This window comes from Polyodon spathula, chromosome 23, assembly GCF_017654505.1.
Source record: "Polyodon spathula isolate WHYD16114869_AA chromosome 23, ASM1765450v1, whole genome shotgun sequence".
Taxonomy (NCBI): domain Eukaryota; kingdom Metazoa; phylum Chordata; class Actinopteri; order Acipenseriformes; family Polyodontidae; genus Polyodon; species Polyodon spathula.
The window spans coordinates 23,743,128-23,761,369 of record NC_054556.1 but is presented as its reverse complement, the minus strand read 5'-3'; the positions used below and the strand labels follow the sequence as shown (position 1 = coordinate 23,761,369).

Below are 18,242 nucleotides of genomic sequence, written 5' to 3'. Positions count from 1 at the left end.
TTCCCTTGAGAACGCAGTATGTTGCCTATTCTCTCCAGACCTTAGTGTACAGTCTATTCAAGGTTTGAGATATTTGGAAAGTGTAGCCTTGAGAATTAGTGTATGGCTTTGGGCTGTGTTTTCAGACAGCCAATGGTTTGGTGAAATGGAGCCATTCCTTCAAGGAGCAGCATCTGGAAAGGCTTTTGTGGGGGTAGCATTGCTGGGAGTTTAAGGCAAGTGCTGTGGGAACTTGCATATTCTCAAAAACACAAGATCTGCATACCCCCTGCAGAACACAGATCCTCACAAATTGCTTAATAAAAAATAATTTCAATAATAACTATTTCCTTTTTGGGTGCTAGTAATCTACAGCACGACTGTGGGAGTAAAGTTTTAACACATGTCTCACAAGCCATTCTTAATTCTTATAGACTTCAATTATGGGAGTTTGCTCACTTCCATCTTTAGTTTATGAGTAACACGTTTTCTAAACAGGAGTATTTAGTGAGCTGTGGGGTAAATGATAAAACCAGTCATTCAGCATACTGTGTAAATACATGTATTAACAATTTCATGTGAGTGCAGGGTGAGCTATGAGCTTTGCATGAATACAACATGTATTGTTTTTTTTTTTTTTTCCATGGCTGTGGTCAGAGAGGGTTGTGTTTCAGAGTGACAGCTGCTGATGTCGTCGTGACTCCAGGCAGGTTGCTGAACCCTGACTGTCCAATATGTCCTGCCCCTCAGCACTCAGGGAGCCTGTGGTAACCTGAGTCCCTTCCGAGTGGACAGGTGTCTGACCTGCGGAGAGCCTGGGGCTCAAAGTACTGAGAGCTCCTCTCAAACACCTGCCTCGGTGCCAGCAGCTACCTGCTACCTTACTGCGTAGAAGAGATCGGACACCTCCCTTACCGTACTGTGTAGAATATCTCACCATGCAATTATACAGAAAGAATCCCCGCTCTCCTGAAGCACTGATATAAATTGCTGGGGAAATGAAAAATTATCTTCTTAATAAAACTAGACCAATATTTTGTACAGTACCTTTGCAATTCAATAGTACAGAACAGCAAAAGCATTATGGATATAGTACAGTACAGTCTTACATTGATTAAAGACTGGAGTAAAATATTATTTGCTTGCTACAGTCCTGCCACAGTGCAGTCCCAGATTTAAAAATAATGTTACAAAAACCTAGTACCTAGTTTTTATTTGTCATTGTTCATCGTTTCAGAAAAGTAGAGTTTTCTATCCCATAATGTAACTCCCGACACTATCCTTTTCTACAGCATTTCTTCAGTGACAGCATGTTATATTTGTTTAATTGTGTGTGTTTCACATGGTGAAGGCTTGTTAATTGCTCTCATTAGGTATGTGCGCTCCAAATCAAGGTAAATCAGGAAACCTACTGTACATAAAGGAGACTTTCCCTGCTGTATTATTTTTACAGTATTCATTTTGGGGCTTAAATCCCACCTGTGTTTAGCAGCAGATTTCCTGAAGGCTCCTGGGCACAGATTTGCAGGATCTGAGGCAGGTGCACTGCTGTGCCTGCAGGGCACCAGCTATCTGTTGATCAGTGGGCTCGGCACACGCCGTTCACCCTCCCTGCCATCAGGAGCGTGCCTACACTGGCCTGCAACAATAGCCAACCCTCCCCTGTCTCTGAGGCATAGTGAGCCTGGACTGGAGCACAATTACACCGTGCTCCTGATCCTGCCCCTCCCAGGGACTCTCAGGCACATGCTTTCCACATATCTTTGAATACAGGTGAGCATTCTTCTAAGCCAGGTGCAGCCAAGCAGACACGCCCATTGTGTTAGTCAGTGGAAGCACCTGCTTGAAAATCAGTGTTTCCACTATAGTTTCAGGTTTTAAGTGATCTCCTTAGCTGCTCCCTCTTTGACTCATACTTGCATGATTATTACTGTTGTTGTGATGACAGGAGATTTTCTATAACAGTGAAGAAATCAGGGCGGTTTTGGGCATTCAACAGGGCAATACTAAATGTTACATCATTAGCTAATGAAATGTAACACATTTTACCCATACCTAATGCCTTTTTGTGAAACCTGGCATACCCTTAAGAAATTTTGCCAAAAGCATAAGAAGTAGTAAAATATAGAGAACATGGTATGGTGAAGTATGTAAAAAATAGCATAGTAAAGCATGGTAAACTATTCTAAATGCATTAGCATGGGATACATGCAGGTTAAATTTACTATGCAAGAATACTGCAGCAAACTTGTATAAAGATCAACAGCAGAATACGGTTCGTACTACAGTGGTTGAGAGTCTTAATGACTCTTAATCCAGTGAAATGCTCCAAGCTCTTCTCATAATCCTTGTTGCAGGCTGTCTTTAATGAGTTATGGAGGTGATATCCCTGTGGAGGTCTGGTCCGGTTACATAGCTGTCTGTTCTACACGGCAAGCTGATCCCTTCCAGCTGGGGGGATGCAGTGAAGATGTTATCTATCAGCTTGGCTGTTTGTTCTGGCAGAATCCACAGCTGCTGTTGGTTAGAGCAACGTCAAATTGGAGACAGGGAAATTATGCCTCTGCTATAATATTAGCAAGGAAACACTGCACTGATTATATATATATATAAAACACACTTTTAGATTTGGACTCTGTGTTGAAGCTGCTTTGATGGAAACCAGATTGTTTTTACAACAGGACCACTGGTGATAAGACCAGTCCTTGGAGAGGAGAGATTGTGGCATTTTAAGCAGGAAGTTGTCTCGGGCCATTTCCTGTCTGTCAGAAAGCGGCATTTATTTGTTTGAAAAATTGTTCCAGGATAAGCAGCGGCTGCCTCTATTGAAAACATCTCTAAAACCTTTCAAGACTGTAAACCAAAGCCATACCCCTCTATACTCCACAATAGCACGTACACACCTATATTTAAAGATAGAACTACAAAGCAAAACCTCTACCTCATTCTGACTATGAAACCCAACTCTACACCCACAACCCTCTTTTACAGAACTGTTACACATAACATAGTGCCACTGCCTGAACCCGCCTCTGTACTGCACTACTCTGAACAGACAGTGCTCACTGAACATCAGTCCTGTACTGTGAGTGGAATATGCTGTTCCTGAGAAACTGCTGGAAGTCTTTATCTGGAGCGCAGGATGAAACTTGTTTGTACATTCCTGACAGCTTCTTCCTGTCTCTCACGGTCAGCCTGCTTCAGTGTTGGATTACTTTTCTGGAAGATGTACCCACCCCCACCCCCCTCCCCAAAGTCAATCAGTTCATCTTGCCTCAGAATTAGGGGCTTACAAGGATCTTAACCTGTCAGGATGTGGCGTTGCAGACTTTCTAAGACGTGCATGCAACAGTGCAAAAACATTTGAAATCTTTTCTAACACTGCACGAAGATTTCCACTGCCATTTTTTGATGCCGTGATAAATCCACAAATTCATAAATCTCCTTTAGTTGCAAATGTTTAGTTTATTATCCTTAAACTAAGGTGTCATCAGCTAACCAGCCTGGTCATTGACAGAGCTTGATTGCCTCATCCCTACCTTACAAAAATGTACTGCTGCATGCAGAACTATTGCACCTTAACTCTGCAATGAAAGAATTCCAACTGGAATATGGGCCCTGGCATTCTGCAGTGCAATACAAAATGACAGTCCAAAGCACTGCAGTGCAACGGTATATATTGTGTTATTGTTCGATCCTGCACTTGACGTGAGGGAAGTGGCCTTCCCTTGTAAGACGCTGGCCTTGACTTCAGCCCTGTAAATAAAGAGGCTTTTTTGGTATAACAGCACCTGCCTTCTCTCCAATCTTTATAAGCAGGTGCCGATAGACACACATCAGCCCACATGCACTGGCAAGGGGCAGAGCTGCCATTAGGCGAAGCCATAGTGCTTCATCCTGGCTGGCACTGGGGTCACAGGAGAGCAGCATTGTTGCAAAATTCTAACAGGAAGTTGTGTGAACCTCTTAGTGGGGTCATTTCCTGTCAAAGAAAGCAGCATTTATTTGTTACTTTAAAAAAGTACAAAAAGCTCTCCTCTTTGTGATAAGGGCAACCTGCTTTTATATAAAAAGATACAAAACATTTTATATAAATAATTTTTTATTGAATATCTGTAAACTGTACATAACCAATATATCCTGATAGACGATGGCAGTTATCTAAGTGACAACCCAACCTCTAACCCTTTCCATACCTCCCTGCGCTGCAAACAAACTTGTTACAGTCACTGCATTTGCGTGCTACATGAACACTTACAGGAAGGTACCTGTCAACAGCCTTGTGAAGGACACTAGGTGCACACCTGTCAATGCTCTGCCTTTGCACAACATCAGGCAGCAGCTGACTCAATAAGGTTCTTGGTGTGTGTTACCATTGGCAGCCCAGCACCTGTTTCTTTGTGCTCAGGCAGAGAGAGATGGGGTGCAAACATAGGTACAAATATATATATATATGAAAATAGACTGCAGTATATAAGTTTATTCAAAAATATATATAAAAAAAGTTTCATATGCTCTAGTGTCTGCAGTTTGTTTGGCAATGCAAATCGGATTGGAATAACTGCTCTAAAGACACACATTGTGATGGAGAGGGAAGTAATGTTCAATAACAGAATTCTCTGAAATGCAAAGTGGATCCCCAATGTTCTCCATAGTCAGTGGCTCCCCACGCCCCCCGACGTCTACAAGGTGGAGACGCCCCTCATGAGGACACACAGCAGCCAGCCTTGCTGTGCTTGTGCAGGAGGGACATGCGGCTGAAGGTTCGAGAGCAGGTGGTGCACTGGTACTTCTTCACCTCGGCATGGGTCTGCAGGTGGGCGCGCAGGTTGGAGCGATCAGCGAAGGCACGGCTGCAGTGCGGGCAGGAAAACGGTCTCTCACCTGCAAATCAAGAGGGGATACAAGAACTGGTTAAAGATACACTGAACTCTTATAAAAAAATTTTTTTTTTAAAATACAAAAAAGTTTATATTAAGTTTATATTCTCAACCTGAAGTGTTGATGGAGCACATAGAGAATATACTTTTATGTTGTATCTATAAATGTGTAAGCAGGTATACCTGCACTGTACACAAATGCAATCCCTTAACAAGTTTACTGCAGTGCGTTTACTTTTCTTTCGACACAGCTGAAGAGATTTTGTCCTAAACATCCTGGAATTAACAATTTTTTTAATAATTAAAACCTTGTGTACAGCTATAAAAAAAAAATAATAATAATTTACAAAATCCTAGCTGCTACCTCTCTATCTTCTGCATTAATGGAAACTTAAACATTTATTTAACATTCAAACAAAAGTCTATTAACTATCTCCCCCCCAGCCCAGCCCAACTCAGCCCAGCCCAGGCCTCTTGTATCAGAATAGGGCCAATCCCCTGTGCATGGCAATGCTTACCGGTGTGTGTGCGAATGTGTCCCTGCAGCAGCCAGGGTCGGGAGAAAGCTTTCCCGCAGGTAGTGCACACGCAGGGCAGGGTGTGGGAGCGGATGTGCATCTTCAGGGCGCCCAGGCTGCTGTACTCCTTGGGGCAGTGCTTGCAGCGGAAAGCACGGGCATTGGCTACCCCCTCCTCGCCCTGGCAGTGGGACAGCTGGTGATGGGACAGTCCTGCGGGGCTGCTGTAGGACTTACTGCAGCATGTGCATGGGAAGTGCTCAGCAGGTGTGGGGCTGGGGGGCTCCGATGAGCGGCCCTCGTCCTCCTCGCTGCTGGACAGAGAGCTCAGGTCCATGGGGCTGGGACCCTCCAGTAAGGGGCTTGCCTCGGGGGTGAGGAGGAGCCCTACATCCCACACCAGGGCTGAAGGGTAGCAAGCAGCGCTAATTTCACCTCCTGGGTAACTCTCGGTCAGGACTGGAGACACTAGCACTGTAAACACATGGTGAGAGGGTATTTACAAGCAACCACAGCATTATAAGTTACAGCTGGTCTGAAATACAGGAAACCTGAGTTGGTTTCTGCTTTGCGATTCATCAGCAAAATGTGTTTTGGTCTCCTGCTTTAACAGGACCATGCTTTGTGACATCAGGAGGCTTCACTATCTTTTACAGCTTGTACCACACCTCACACCTGGCCTCTTGTCTGTGGTTTACAATGCTTTCCACACCTGTTTTACCACAGAGCGTCAGTAACAGCCCAGATACCTACCTTTAACAATAACCTAATTGCACAGCAACGAGTTGGGTGCTTAATAACTGAAAGTATATATCGGTGTGTTAGAATGAAAAAAAATAGCACGTTACAATTTACAGACCGTTTAACTTACATAACTCTACAGTCTGCTCCAACTACAACAAAATATTGTATGGGCACTACTTGGAGTCCTATTACCGACGGTGCCATTAGAAACACGCAGTGCTGCACAGAGAAAGTTGTGAAAGCGCACATTGAACCCCAGACTCATTTATATAGTTGGTGCAAAAGCCCTTTCATTTCAACTTGTGTAGAGCGTATACGGGGTGTCCTGCTCCTCAAAATTAACAAACAGCTGCCACTTCTGACACTCGGGTTGTGGTGGGAAACGTTTGCAGACTTTCAGGCGTTAAGTGGTTTTCAGTGTGTTAAACCACGCTACATTTCCTGAGACATGTCAAACAAATACCGTAGTTAACACTCCCCGTCGTTTATTGGCACAATGGTGGCACAGTGTGTCATTTTAATATGGTGCCCAGTACATTTCGCTTATTCAAGTTCCCGTTGCAAAAGCAACATCATTTACGACACCTTAAACACATGTAGCGTGCGCGTGGATTTAACATGTTAATGTAAAGTGAATAAAGAAAACACGCATACCTGTTTGGCTTTCCAGCTCGCTGTAGTTCGGCTTTTTGCTGGTAAAGTATTTCTTGACGAGGAAAGACCGAGGCATTTTAGTTTTAAAATAGTAATAACAAAATATCCTTAAAATAAAAGTCAGTCTCGACACACTTTTATCCTCGGTGTATTTTTCTTTTTTTTTTCACAACTTTGCACAGACAGCGTGGAATGATTTAGTGACCATTTAATAAATCAGCGATATATATATATATATATATATATATATATATATATATATATATATATATATATATATATATATATATAGACAGCAGATCTATTGTCTGCAATCCTGCCTTTCAACAGCATTCGAATCCTGCCTGTCAATCACGCCGCACAAACGCAGCCAGCGCACTCAGATCAAGGCGCACAGCGAGTCAAATAATCTGTGCTGAATGCGAAATGAAATCAGGATCTTCTGCGGCAGGAAATGAGCATAGTGTTTGATACACTTGCCTCAATCTACAGCGTGCAAAACCAGCCCACTGCCTGAGATATCCACCCGGTCCGTGGAAAGAGAGGGGGTGTGCGGGTAGATCCCCCGCCCAGCACTCGCAGCATGCCCCAATCAAATCAGAAAAGCGTGCTCACCGAGGAATTTTCAAAACAGGTGTCCCAAGGCGAAAAATAGTGAATGTGATATTTTGCACGTGGCTGAAGTCTATCACGTTTGTTGAATCGCATACGCATTGAAAGAATCAGTCGTTATCTACCCGTCTGATCGGAGCCCAGGACAAACGTCTGTGTTGCGGCTCCGGGGATAAACAGATAATTCATTAAACTCTAGAATTTTTTGTTGCATTATATGTGCAGCTTTTCATGGCTAAAGTTATTCTCTCAGCTTGGATGTTAGTTTTTTTTTTTTTTTTATTTATTGCATAATAAAAAAAAACAGTAAACACTAAAATACACGTACAACTGCATAAGCAAAACAAATCTGAACAAAACTCCTTACACAATACACAGTTTCTACAATAAACCACAGAGACTGATAATGCAGCATTTGTTGTTGACGTCATATTAATGGTGTAAAAAGCAGTCTCTCTCTCTCTCTCTCTCTCTCTCTCTCTCTCTCTCTCTCTCTCTCTCTCTCTCTCTCTCTCTCTCTCTCTCTCTCTCTCTCTCTCTCTCTCTCTCTCTCGGAACTACCAGTACTAGAATACGTCATTTTCAGCAAAACGGTAACAGCATTTGTCCTTTTGAGATTGATGGCATACACTGTATTACATTTGCTTTAATAACGTTTGATCTCGGTGAATTGTTTAACTATATGGACACACCAGCACTTGTATATTTTTAGCGGCTTCTGGTGGCCGAATGGGGTACCGGCATCATGTTAAAAAAATAATTCTGGTCGTAGGTGTTTGCAGTATACGCCCTCTTGTGGCAATAGTGGCAATGACACTAAACCGCTGATTTCCACATATACTGTGGCATATATCACGAGGTTGATCACACCATACATAAAAGCAAACTAAATGGCACAATGTAGATTAATAAATAACCTCTTTTTTTATTGGAAGCAATCAGCGTGTGCTTGTGCGAGTGCACTGTACACTGTTCTGGTTAAAACAGCTTGCTCCATGCATTGGATTGGTTCTTGTGTGGATTAACTGATGCATCTTTGAGACGCTTTGAAGCCTGTGGTTTCATTATTTCGTAAGATTTCCTTAAAAAAAGTAGCAGCACCTAGTTTTAAATATACAGAAGAGCCTTAAAATGTCTATACGAGAACCCGGTGATATTGCATGCTTTAAGACATTTCGAACGGTTTAAAATGTCCGTTAGACACTATTATAAAGTGTGGAATCATTTATAATATGGATCAATAAATTACTGGATCATTTTCTTTATTTCGCTGTGTGTTCTGTGTCTGCAATGTTAAAGGGGGGCATTGCTGCATTAGCATGCAGCATCAGGCCACGGCATGAAAAAGCAGTCGGACTGTATGATCAGATCCTATTGTCTGCAAAATAATAGTTCCCTCAGTATTAAACTTTCCTGCATCTGCTCCCAAGAAGCCGCTGACTGAAACAGCAGGCTCACAGTTTGCCCGTAGCCTGTGAGATGAAACATAAGAGAGAGTTGAAGTGCTAACCACTTCGCATTCTTCTGAAACACTGTCATTACACTTTGAATGGAGCGCTAGCCAAGGTTTTGAAATCCATTTCCGTACTTCTTGCTAGTACTTTCGATATTATCTGCTCACTTTTAGTTCTTCTGAAGATCGTTTGATTCGAACCGTTTCATGTGTTGTAGTTCAAACTGACTCCTATTGGTCAAACTGCAATAAAACCACGTGGCCAAGATGCCTCTAATTATCTGCAATGTCGCAAATTAAATATTTTCATAGCATGAATAAACTTAACATAGCAGAAGCAAACAACACACGGTAAAGCGGGATCTTGTTATAATGTTAATAAAGCTCGAAAGAGCCAAGCAAAACATGGATTTTATAAAAGTGAAACAAATCCTTTTTCTGACTTCGTTGACACTAAATTGGGATTTTGAACTGGAAATGTATCTTGTCAAAACTGGCGAGGCTCTGACAAATCTTTTTATTCACATCTCTGGACTTATATGCAAGTATATACCTCTGTTGAAGTTATCTGCAGTCAATTGTAGTTCTTTGATTACATTAATCACGTTTTTAAATTCCCCTTTTCCCCACTTTTTATTCTTAAGAATCTTCCCGTTATGGTTTAGACGTGTGTTGTACTGTGAAGGGGTTCTGAGTGAGGATTTGTGCGGCTTTTTAAAACCTGAAACCCGGATCTCACCCAGTTTTAAAAATAAAACTCACTACTCTGGTTTAACATACAGCAGAGTTTATTGCGACAGCAACAGCAGCAGGTTGAGTGTAAACCTAATTGCAGGTTTGATGAGAAGCTGGTCTTTTTGATTGAGCTGTGTAAAGAGGGAGCTGTCAGGCTTTTCAGTTGTGCTTGTCTGCTGGAGTCTGACTGGGAGTCTCACTGTTCGTATTGAACATCACTGGCAATCGTGATGTAATCCTGCCAAAGGTAGCTTGTTGATTTCAACAAAAACATGATTAGTGCAGCTCGTGTAAGAAGAGAAGAAACAGCAAATAAGTACACAAGAGAAACGTCGATAACATGACGGTTGACAGTACCAACATTGCACTGGCATTACATTCTGGATGGAAGATTTCAGTCTGCACGCTCAACTGCATAACATGTTTTTACTTACAGAATGAACCGAGAGAGCGCGTCCAATGTCACTATCGATTGGTTTAAGGATTTGTTCCTATCAAACTGGCATTTTGCTTGCAGTACACTAAATAAACTCTACATAACATTACCACAGAGAGCAAAACCGGTTACAGCTTCTGAAGGTTGTGTGACGGGTGCAGAAGTCTAGAACGATGAGCCGTGACATGTATGTCCCAGGAATCGATAGGCTGAAATTAGCAATGATCTTGCAAGAAGCTAATGCAATTAATCTGTGCAGAGCCGGTTCAAATTAAACAATGGATGTATTAAAGACGTCACAGCCACTTGTAACTGTAATCAGGCTTTGCTAAGACATCGAGAAAGAGTGGGCGATATTATAAATGCACAAATCTATTTTCAAGAGCCTTCAAGTTATAAATGTGAAAAGAATATGTGGTTGCAAATGCACAGGTTAGATAGATCAGTGTTCATTTCAGAGACTGTAGAGTAGGTTACTGTGGGGACTTGAGTGAGCTGTTGCTAACGCGAAAATTTTACACGCCGGTGTTCTTTCAATAGGCACTCGAAGACTGGACGAGAGGACCACATCACCGAAACACCATATTCCATTTTCCTTTCTAAAGTAGCAGGGTACGTGATCAGTTAAACCCGTATCACCCCAAGAGGTAAGAAGAATATGATCATATTCCATTTTACACCAGAAGGTTATTCCTGGGTGTAATAAAGCCTATACTATATCAAACATATTTGTCACACGTTTGCGTCCATACGTGATAGAATAATAACATTAAAAACACATAAGAGGTTTTACAGTGCACCTTACACCGACGTATAAAACACAACCAAAGACATGGGTACAACCACTGTCATTGGAGCATTGCTATGGGACTCTGAACGGGCGCGTGCTTGCGTTTTTCATTATATCTCAAGAGATCCAGCTGCTGGCTATAGCTATCATCTTTAATAACCACCACCCATCAAAATACCGGGATCACATGTATGCAAAGCACATGCTAGTCTCTGAGCTTTCTCATCTCGCAGAATGGATTTGAAAAAGCGGGGGCTGGCTTGCTGGCTGTTGGCTGAGCGTGACGTCGGGTGTAGAGATTTCAACAATCCAGCGCCAGCGAACTTGACACACTACCTGCAAGCAACAAGCGTCAATGAGGTAAGCCAGGAACGGTATCTTTGCGTTACCGGAGTAAAGTCTGTTTTCAGCATTATCGTACTTATATTAATGCATTTTTAAGGTCAGAGAGCTTTATATTTTTTATGCACGATTTAAGCTTTTAATTGTTTTGCGCTTACGTAGACGGAATATGCAAGAATATTATAAAGCTATAGTTTGAATGTATGAATGTGGAAATTATGAAAATACTGTAAAACTACAGTGCTCCTGCAAATGGAACTAAATGTCGTTTCAGACTTGAAAGTTGTAGATTTGAAACGCGTACTTATTAATGAAAAAAAATCCTGCGTAATTAGGTTATTATGAGGTATATAATGTAAAATCAAATGTTTAATCATTAAACAGAAATAATCATAAAATAAAATATTAACATGTGTTTAAAATCTGTTGCATTTAGTTCACAGTATAGTCAACAAAATCAAATACGATTGTGGACTGAATCATTAGAGCCATCGTTGATATTTCCTTGGATTTGATTTCATGTCTTGTACTAGAATTCTGTCTGACTTATTTTATAATGCCATAGCTTCAGAAACAGGTTCTATATTACAATTTTTAAAAACAGTTTTAAATATTTGAAACAAGTACACTAATTAATCAATACATTAATTGGTTGATTAATCAATTAAATCATATAATAATAAGGCTAATATTTCCTTTCTCCCACAGATGACTCGTGGGGTCTAAACGTTATCAATATCCCCGAAGAAGTCTTAAGATGTGTTAAATGCAGTTCTAAAAATGAGATCTGTCAAGAATGAAAGGAACTGCAGTTCTTGTAGTGAAATCCTACAAGGCGATGTTCTCAAAGTGTGCGGTATGATTGTCTTCATTTTTGCTATCATATTGGGGAACGTGATGAGTCTTCTGGTGTTTCTTGGGTCAGAGCGATTCAGAACCCCACAAGGGTATTTAAAAACTTCTCTGGCGTTGGCTGACCTAGCAGTTGGTGTCTTGGTAGTCCCTTGAAATAACCATATTGATATTGATTCAAGAAAAAGATTGCAACGAGACCCTGTCAACAGCTGTCTGGGGCTTCCACCCCCGTCACGTCATAGGTCCTGTTTTCGCGGGGTGCACGTTCGTTTCCATCACCACCATTTTTCTCTTGTCCATTGAAAGGAGTTTCACGGTGCTGAAGCCGTTGCACAAAACTCCCTTGGTCACTAAAAAAGGACGATCGCCCTGATCGCGTTTTCCTGGCTCCTGTGTTTCTTTCTAGCCGTTGTGCCTCTGCTATTCAGCCAGGATATCCGCTTGCACTACAGCCCTTGCAGTAAGATGTGCAGTTATGCGTTCTCCACCCGGGAGTCAGCGCACGCCGGCACTGGGTGCAATGTCATGCTGATATTCCCCACCTTTGATTTCTCTCTCCTGGGAGGCACCTTTGTCATTAACTTGATAACGTTTACTACCATACGACAATTCAGCAAGGCCAGGAAACAACTGTCCCAGCCTAAGGTCCAAGGCATCTCAAACACACCCTCGTTTTCCGACATCAAAGCAGCGAAAACTATCGTCATTCTAACAGTCTCCTTTTCTGCCTGTTTCGGCCCCACTGCCGTTTTTGTGGTGGGCAGCGTCCTAGGGTACCAATGGTGCGAGTTTTCTTTTTACGCTTTTTGGATCTTGACCTCCAGTAGTTGCTGGAACGTTATCATTTACAGCGCCAGGGACCGGAAATTCCGCCGGAGAACGATGGAGCTGTTCTTTGGGACGGTGCTGAAAAGCAAGCGGCGCTGCCCGGGTTCGAATGCGGGTAGTCCTGGTCATTGCGTGGCGGTGCTCAAAGAAATACTGCACCTTGAATGCGCTTAAGTGCCCCTTCTTCTGGCTGTGCGGCAGATGTGCCGATTACAAAATCCAGATGTTTTAAATTGAGAACAATTATTTGCTTAGCAGTTTGATAAATGCATGGACTCGTTTGCTTACTGTGCATAGCACGCTGTACCTAACGCAGAAGATACCTTCATCATTTCATTTGAACAATTAAGTCACAATTCATTTGTCAAGTTATTGTTGCTGAAATAATATTTGTACACGTGCTCTTAACCGATGCCGTAATAATAAGTTGTGAATGATGTTCTTCCTCGTAATAAAATAACTATATGATGTATTTATTTATTTTTTATTTTATTTTCGTGCGCCTCCCAAGCTTATTAACAGTACCAAGCCAGAACAACTTCTGATAAAACTTTACGATATTAAACACAATTCTCAAAGAGACTGCTAGCTATTCATTAAATACATTACATCGATATACCGTAAATATAAATGCGGTACAGCGGTGGTAGAAATAAACTTCCCTTTGAAGCTGATTCGTTTCCTTTTTTGTTCTTCAGAGACATTGTTATGTGAGTACTTTATGTCCCGGCTACAGTTCCTTTCATGTCTGAAATATGAGACCATCAGTGTACCAACAGTGTATATCTTGTCATCAGAACAGGGTTGTTTTAAAATCTCATATGCAACAGTATTGGTGTCGTCGTAATGAAATAGAGAGGCAGAACGTTGAACTCAGCGGGGTCTTAAGGTTATAGCAATTCCGTTGAAGTACGCCTATTATTTTCATCAGTATGCATGCAAGTGGTAAATTAGACTATTCTGAGATTGACCTGGAGGGTTGTATTAAGTACCGCGCATTCTTAATTGCTCTGCCATTGCTGAATGTTGAAACGGTGTGATAGTATAATAACACAGCTTTACTGCATTAAAAACCCTCGCTGTCTAAAGTCACCGTGCTCAATTAGTTCCGTTCCCCCTGATAGCAGATGGGAATTATGCTTTAATTTACACGTCGTTGTTTTCACACAGTATCACTGTCCTGAGCGGTACAATATATCAAGCTTGATACTACAGTGTATGCCAACTTTATATAATAAGGCAACCAGAAATGAGTTTCAGGTGAGAGGCGTGCTTTATTTACCATGGCTGTTATTAAGTTTTAAACAGCATCAAATGATCTTTCATCCAGACATGACAAATTACAAGTCTCTTACAGAGGTAGGATCAGGGGAGCATTATTATGCAGTGACAGAAAGAACAACACCTTCATTCTTTCTGGAACGATTTCAGAAACCGGTTTCTCAGAACATCCATGCTGCTCTTATTGGCAGATTTTCAGTTATTCTAACTATTACCTTCCATTAAGACAGAGGCAGTGTGGTCTTGTGGTTAAAGTCCAGGGCTTGTAACCGGTCACCAGTTCAAATCTCACCTCTGCCACTCAGTGACTCACTGAGTGACCCTGAGGAAGTTACGCAATCTCCTTGTGCTCCATCCTGTGGATGAGATGTTAAATCAATGTCCTATTGTGATATAATGCATAGTTCACAGCCTACCTCTGTAAAGTGCTTTGTGATGGTGGTCCACTATGAAAGGTGCTATATAAAGATATTATTATTGCCTCTCTCTGCATCTAAATTGCTTTAAAGTTCTTTAGAAATATTAAGAGAAATGCAATATTACAGCACAAATGAACCCATCTTTACCCATTCTATATATATATATTAGAAGTAGTTTAGAAATGGATTAAAATATCTGGGTGTAGAGCGTCCTCTGCTGGTGATAAGACATAATAGAAACTATGACTGGAATTCCCAAACAGGCCACACGGTGGCAGTCTAACACCGGTGTGCTAACACAGCGCGATTGTATATTAAAACTACAAAGGAGCTTCATCCGCACACAGCTTTAACACCAACGGGGGTTTTCATGTAGATTAGAACATGATTTCATCATTGGTTAAAGAAGTGCCAGTCAAGCTTTTAAACGGTTTTTATATATAAACATCCAGACAGAGTATGATAATTGTTACAAACAATATAAAACATACATTAAATCTCAGACACAGCTGGAGCACCAATTGAGAGGCACTGCTGCTGTTAAATGGAGTACAATTTGCACAGAAGGTCAGGACACCATGCTTGTACACATACTCTGCACACAGGCTCTGCACAAATTAAAGGCTAACCTTTACAACACAGTACCAGTTATAGCAAATGTCTTACATTAGTCTAGTGTTAATCTTGAGAGAGCTGCTTCCCTTATATCGTTAGTGTTTCTTGTTCTGATGATTAACTTACAGCCCCAACCAGTGCAGTATCAAAGCAACGTGTGATTGAAGGCTCCCATTGCACGGCAGTTTGAGCAGTCCCAGCTTTTAGTGTGAGCTTAACTAGACACACCACTTTATTTGTACAGGCCACCTTCAATAGGGGTTCACAAGAAAACCTGGAAATGGCTCAAACTGTTATGCAATAGGAGTCTAAATTATTCCCTGCAAAGCACAGTAATAAGGAATAGAAAACTTCTCCACCTTGATGTGGGTGTATGTGTCAGAGTGTTACTGAGTGTTAGACAATCTAGCTAGCCCAGCTGTCAGACAGAAGAAGCAATTAAACACAAGAGCAATCATCCAAAAAGGTATTCTATAGCAGTAGCAAACACCATATACCATAGTATTCTGTACTCTACATACTTCATTAGAGTGTCATTTACTGTGCTATGTTATTATAGTATTTTTAAATATGTCTCCATCTGTCTTGTGACTGTTTGGCACCATTACAAATCTGCCAGTGATATTAATCACTGCTGACCTTGTCTATCAGGTAATAAGTGCATCACAGGCCAATTATACACCTTTATCTACAAAGATCTTTGACATAGACTGACACACCCTGAAACATCTACTGACACACATTCCTGTTCCTCAAAGCTATGACTAACTCTGAGGCAGGTGATTTTGCATGCAAGCTGTCTCCTCCTTGCAATAAAATCAAACCTAGCTGAAGACCAGAGAACCTCTGATCATACTAATGGGCCATATCAACAAAGTTATTTACAGAATGTTTAAAATAAAAATAAAAATAAAAGATTGGGTTATTGTCTTAAATTCAATTTCATATTCATCACAGAACTATTCTTGACTACTGTTGGTTTATTTATCAAAAGGTCTGAGTAACCAGACAATTAACACGATCAAAGATTCAAAACAAATACTGAATCACTTTTATTAATCCTGCTGCTGTTTCTGATGAAGACAATAGCTGAAAAACCTCTGCTTGACTACTGTCCTGTTTGAAGTTATGGATGTCAACAACACTCACACACACTCGCCATCTTGTGACTACAAACGTGGCAGCCATTTCAAGCTCCTCAGCTCCCCACATACATTCCAACACTGTCCAACTCACGGGGATACATTTTCTCTGATGCAGCGGAGCTGTGATATTCTTATAAGCAAGGCAATCATGGTATATTTGCCAAGCAACTTTGCTTGGTTAACAGTGCACTATCCTTTAGCACCGTTCCCTTTAACCATGCCTGCCTGTGCTGTACCGGCTTTACTGCACTTTGCTATGCTTTTACCACAACGCAGTCATCTTTTTTTTTTTTTTAAAGGAAAAGCCAGACAGACCTGAATTCACACCTTTGTTTCCTGGCTGGATTTATAACGATCCGTCATTCGTTGTCCATAGCAACAATAAACAACAGAAAGCACTATATGCTGTAGTGAAGGTTTTGTTTTCTTTGCCTTTGTAATTGTTACTCAATGACAGAGTATAAGTGCATACCTGCCAAGCAGATATGGCATGACAGGTATGTCAAGCATTCTTGCCTTAGCCAGTGCAATTCAGCAGTATAATTGCATTGTCGACCGTATTATTTACATATTTACCTGTTGAGGGAATCCGCCTCTACACAGTCTCCAGAAAGATATCTTTCACTCAGCCTTTTATTCAGCACTTGGTGTATTAATGTTCTCAAGCACTGGCAGGTAGACCAGTCTGAAATCAGCAGCACATTTAGATCAGGAATGAAGCGGGCGCACGATTTTAATTGATTCATCTTGGTTACTAAATAAATTCATAATGTAGACATTAGCGGATTACGTGTACCAATAACTAAGTCATCGGATCAAAGCCTTTAAATAAATGAGTGTGTCATTTTATTGACATGTTCGATTTGCAGAGTTCCTTAACAGATTCTGAATGCAGTGTTCTCCAGAGTGTAGATTTAGTGAGTTTGAAAGCCTATTATAGTTCCGTGCCTCCACTTAAACATTTTGGGATTACACAGAATCAATCTAATGTGATCATTTAATACTGTTTTTAAAGACAAGAACAAATAAATCAACTCAAAGGAAATGCCCCTGAGGAACTCCCCCAGGAATGCCAGGGGCTCCCTGAAAGGGTAACAAGGGTATTTTCAACCAGGCTGGGAGCAGAGTTATGTAATCAGAGTGACTGGCGACCTCCCGTCCCCTCCCAACACGTTCCCTGGATTACCATGAGCCCGTGAACCCTCTGCACGGGGAGAGGGGCTGGGCACTGGTGCTGTGCCAGGGGTGTTATAAACTCTTCAGAATGATGGATGGGTGGCTGGGTGAGCAGGGGCTGCAGTGGTAGAGCAGGGATGTAGAGCTGGGGGAGGGAAGGGCATTCTGTTTTTAGTTTCTTTTAACCTAGTACTAAAGTTTGGACTCAGTCTCTTTATTTCTATTTGCTGAACCTGACTATCATTAGTTGTTATTACCAGCACCGGTACATTAGGAAACAACACAGCTGATGCCTCCACTATCTCAACAGTGTGCCATATCTGAAAAAAAAAAAAAACATGTGAGATTCTGAAAGCGGATTTACATTTGAATGTGTTTCCATGCTTTCACTGTGAGTGGTAAAAAATACACAAGAGCACCCACACACTGACACGCACACACTCACACCAGCACATAACGTTATGCTCACATCCACACTTTGCAAGTAAACACTTAAAGACATTGGGACTTGGTCACTCTGTGGTTATGTATTTGCATTGTTTTTTTACTGTTTGTATTTAATGTGCTATGCCCTGTATTTCACTGTATTTAATGTATTATGCATTGTTCCATTGTAAAGTGCTTTGTGAGGGTGGTCCACTATGAAAGGCGCTATATAAAATACATATTGATAGATATTGATTGCTGTCTTCCCTCACTTTAGTGTGTTACCCACTGATAACTATCGTGTATCCTCTCTCACACTTACTCAGAGTTGACAATCATGAATTATTTTGTGGT

The 18,242-nt window shown here is 41.3% G+C and overlaps 1 protein-coding gene and 1 pseudogene across 1 annotated transcript; one reads left to right on the top strand and one right to left on the bottom strand.

Moving 5' to 3' along the window:
• Positions 1-4,108: 4,108 nt before the first annotated feature.
• Positions 4,109-6,975, bottom strand: LOC121298226 (protein snail homolog Sna-like). Its single transcript, XM_041225209.1, has 3 exons — positions 6,776-6,975; positions 5,378-5,851; positions 4,109-4,863 (listed from the first exon to the last, which is right to left on the bottom strand). The coding sequence occupies exons 1-3, from the start codon at positions 6,849-6,851 to the stop codon at positions 4,682-4,684; spliced, it is 732 nt and encodes a 243-aa protein (XP_041081143.1). The 5' UTR covers positions 6,852-6,975; the 3' UTR covers positions 4,109-4,681.
• A 5,026-nt stretch (positions 6,976-12,001) lies between these two features.
• On the top strand, positions 12,002-13,000 carry LOC121298447 (annotated as a pseudogene).
• The last annotated feature ends 5,242 nt before the right edge of the window (positions 13,001-18,242 follow it).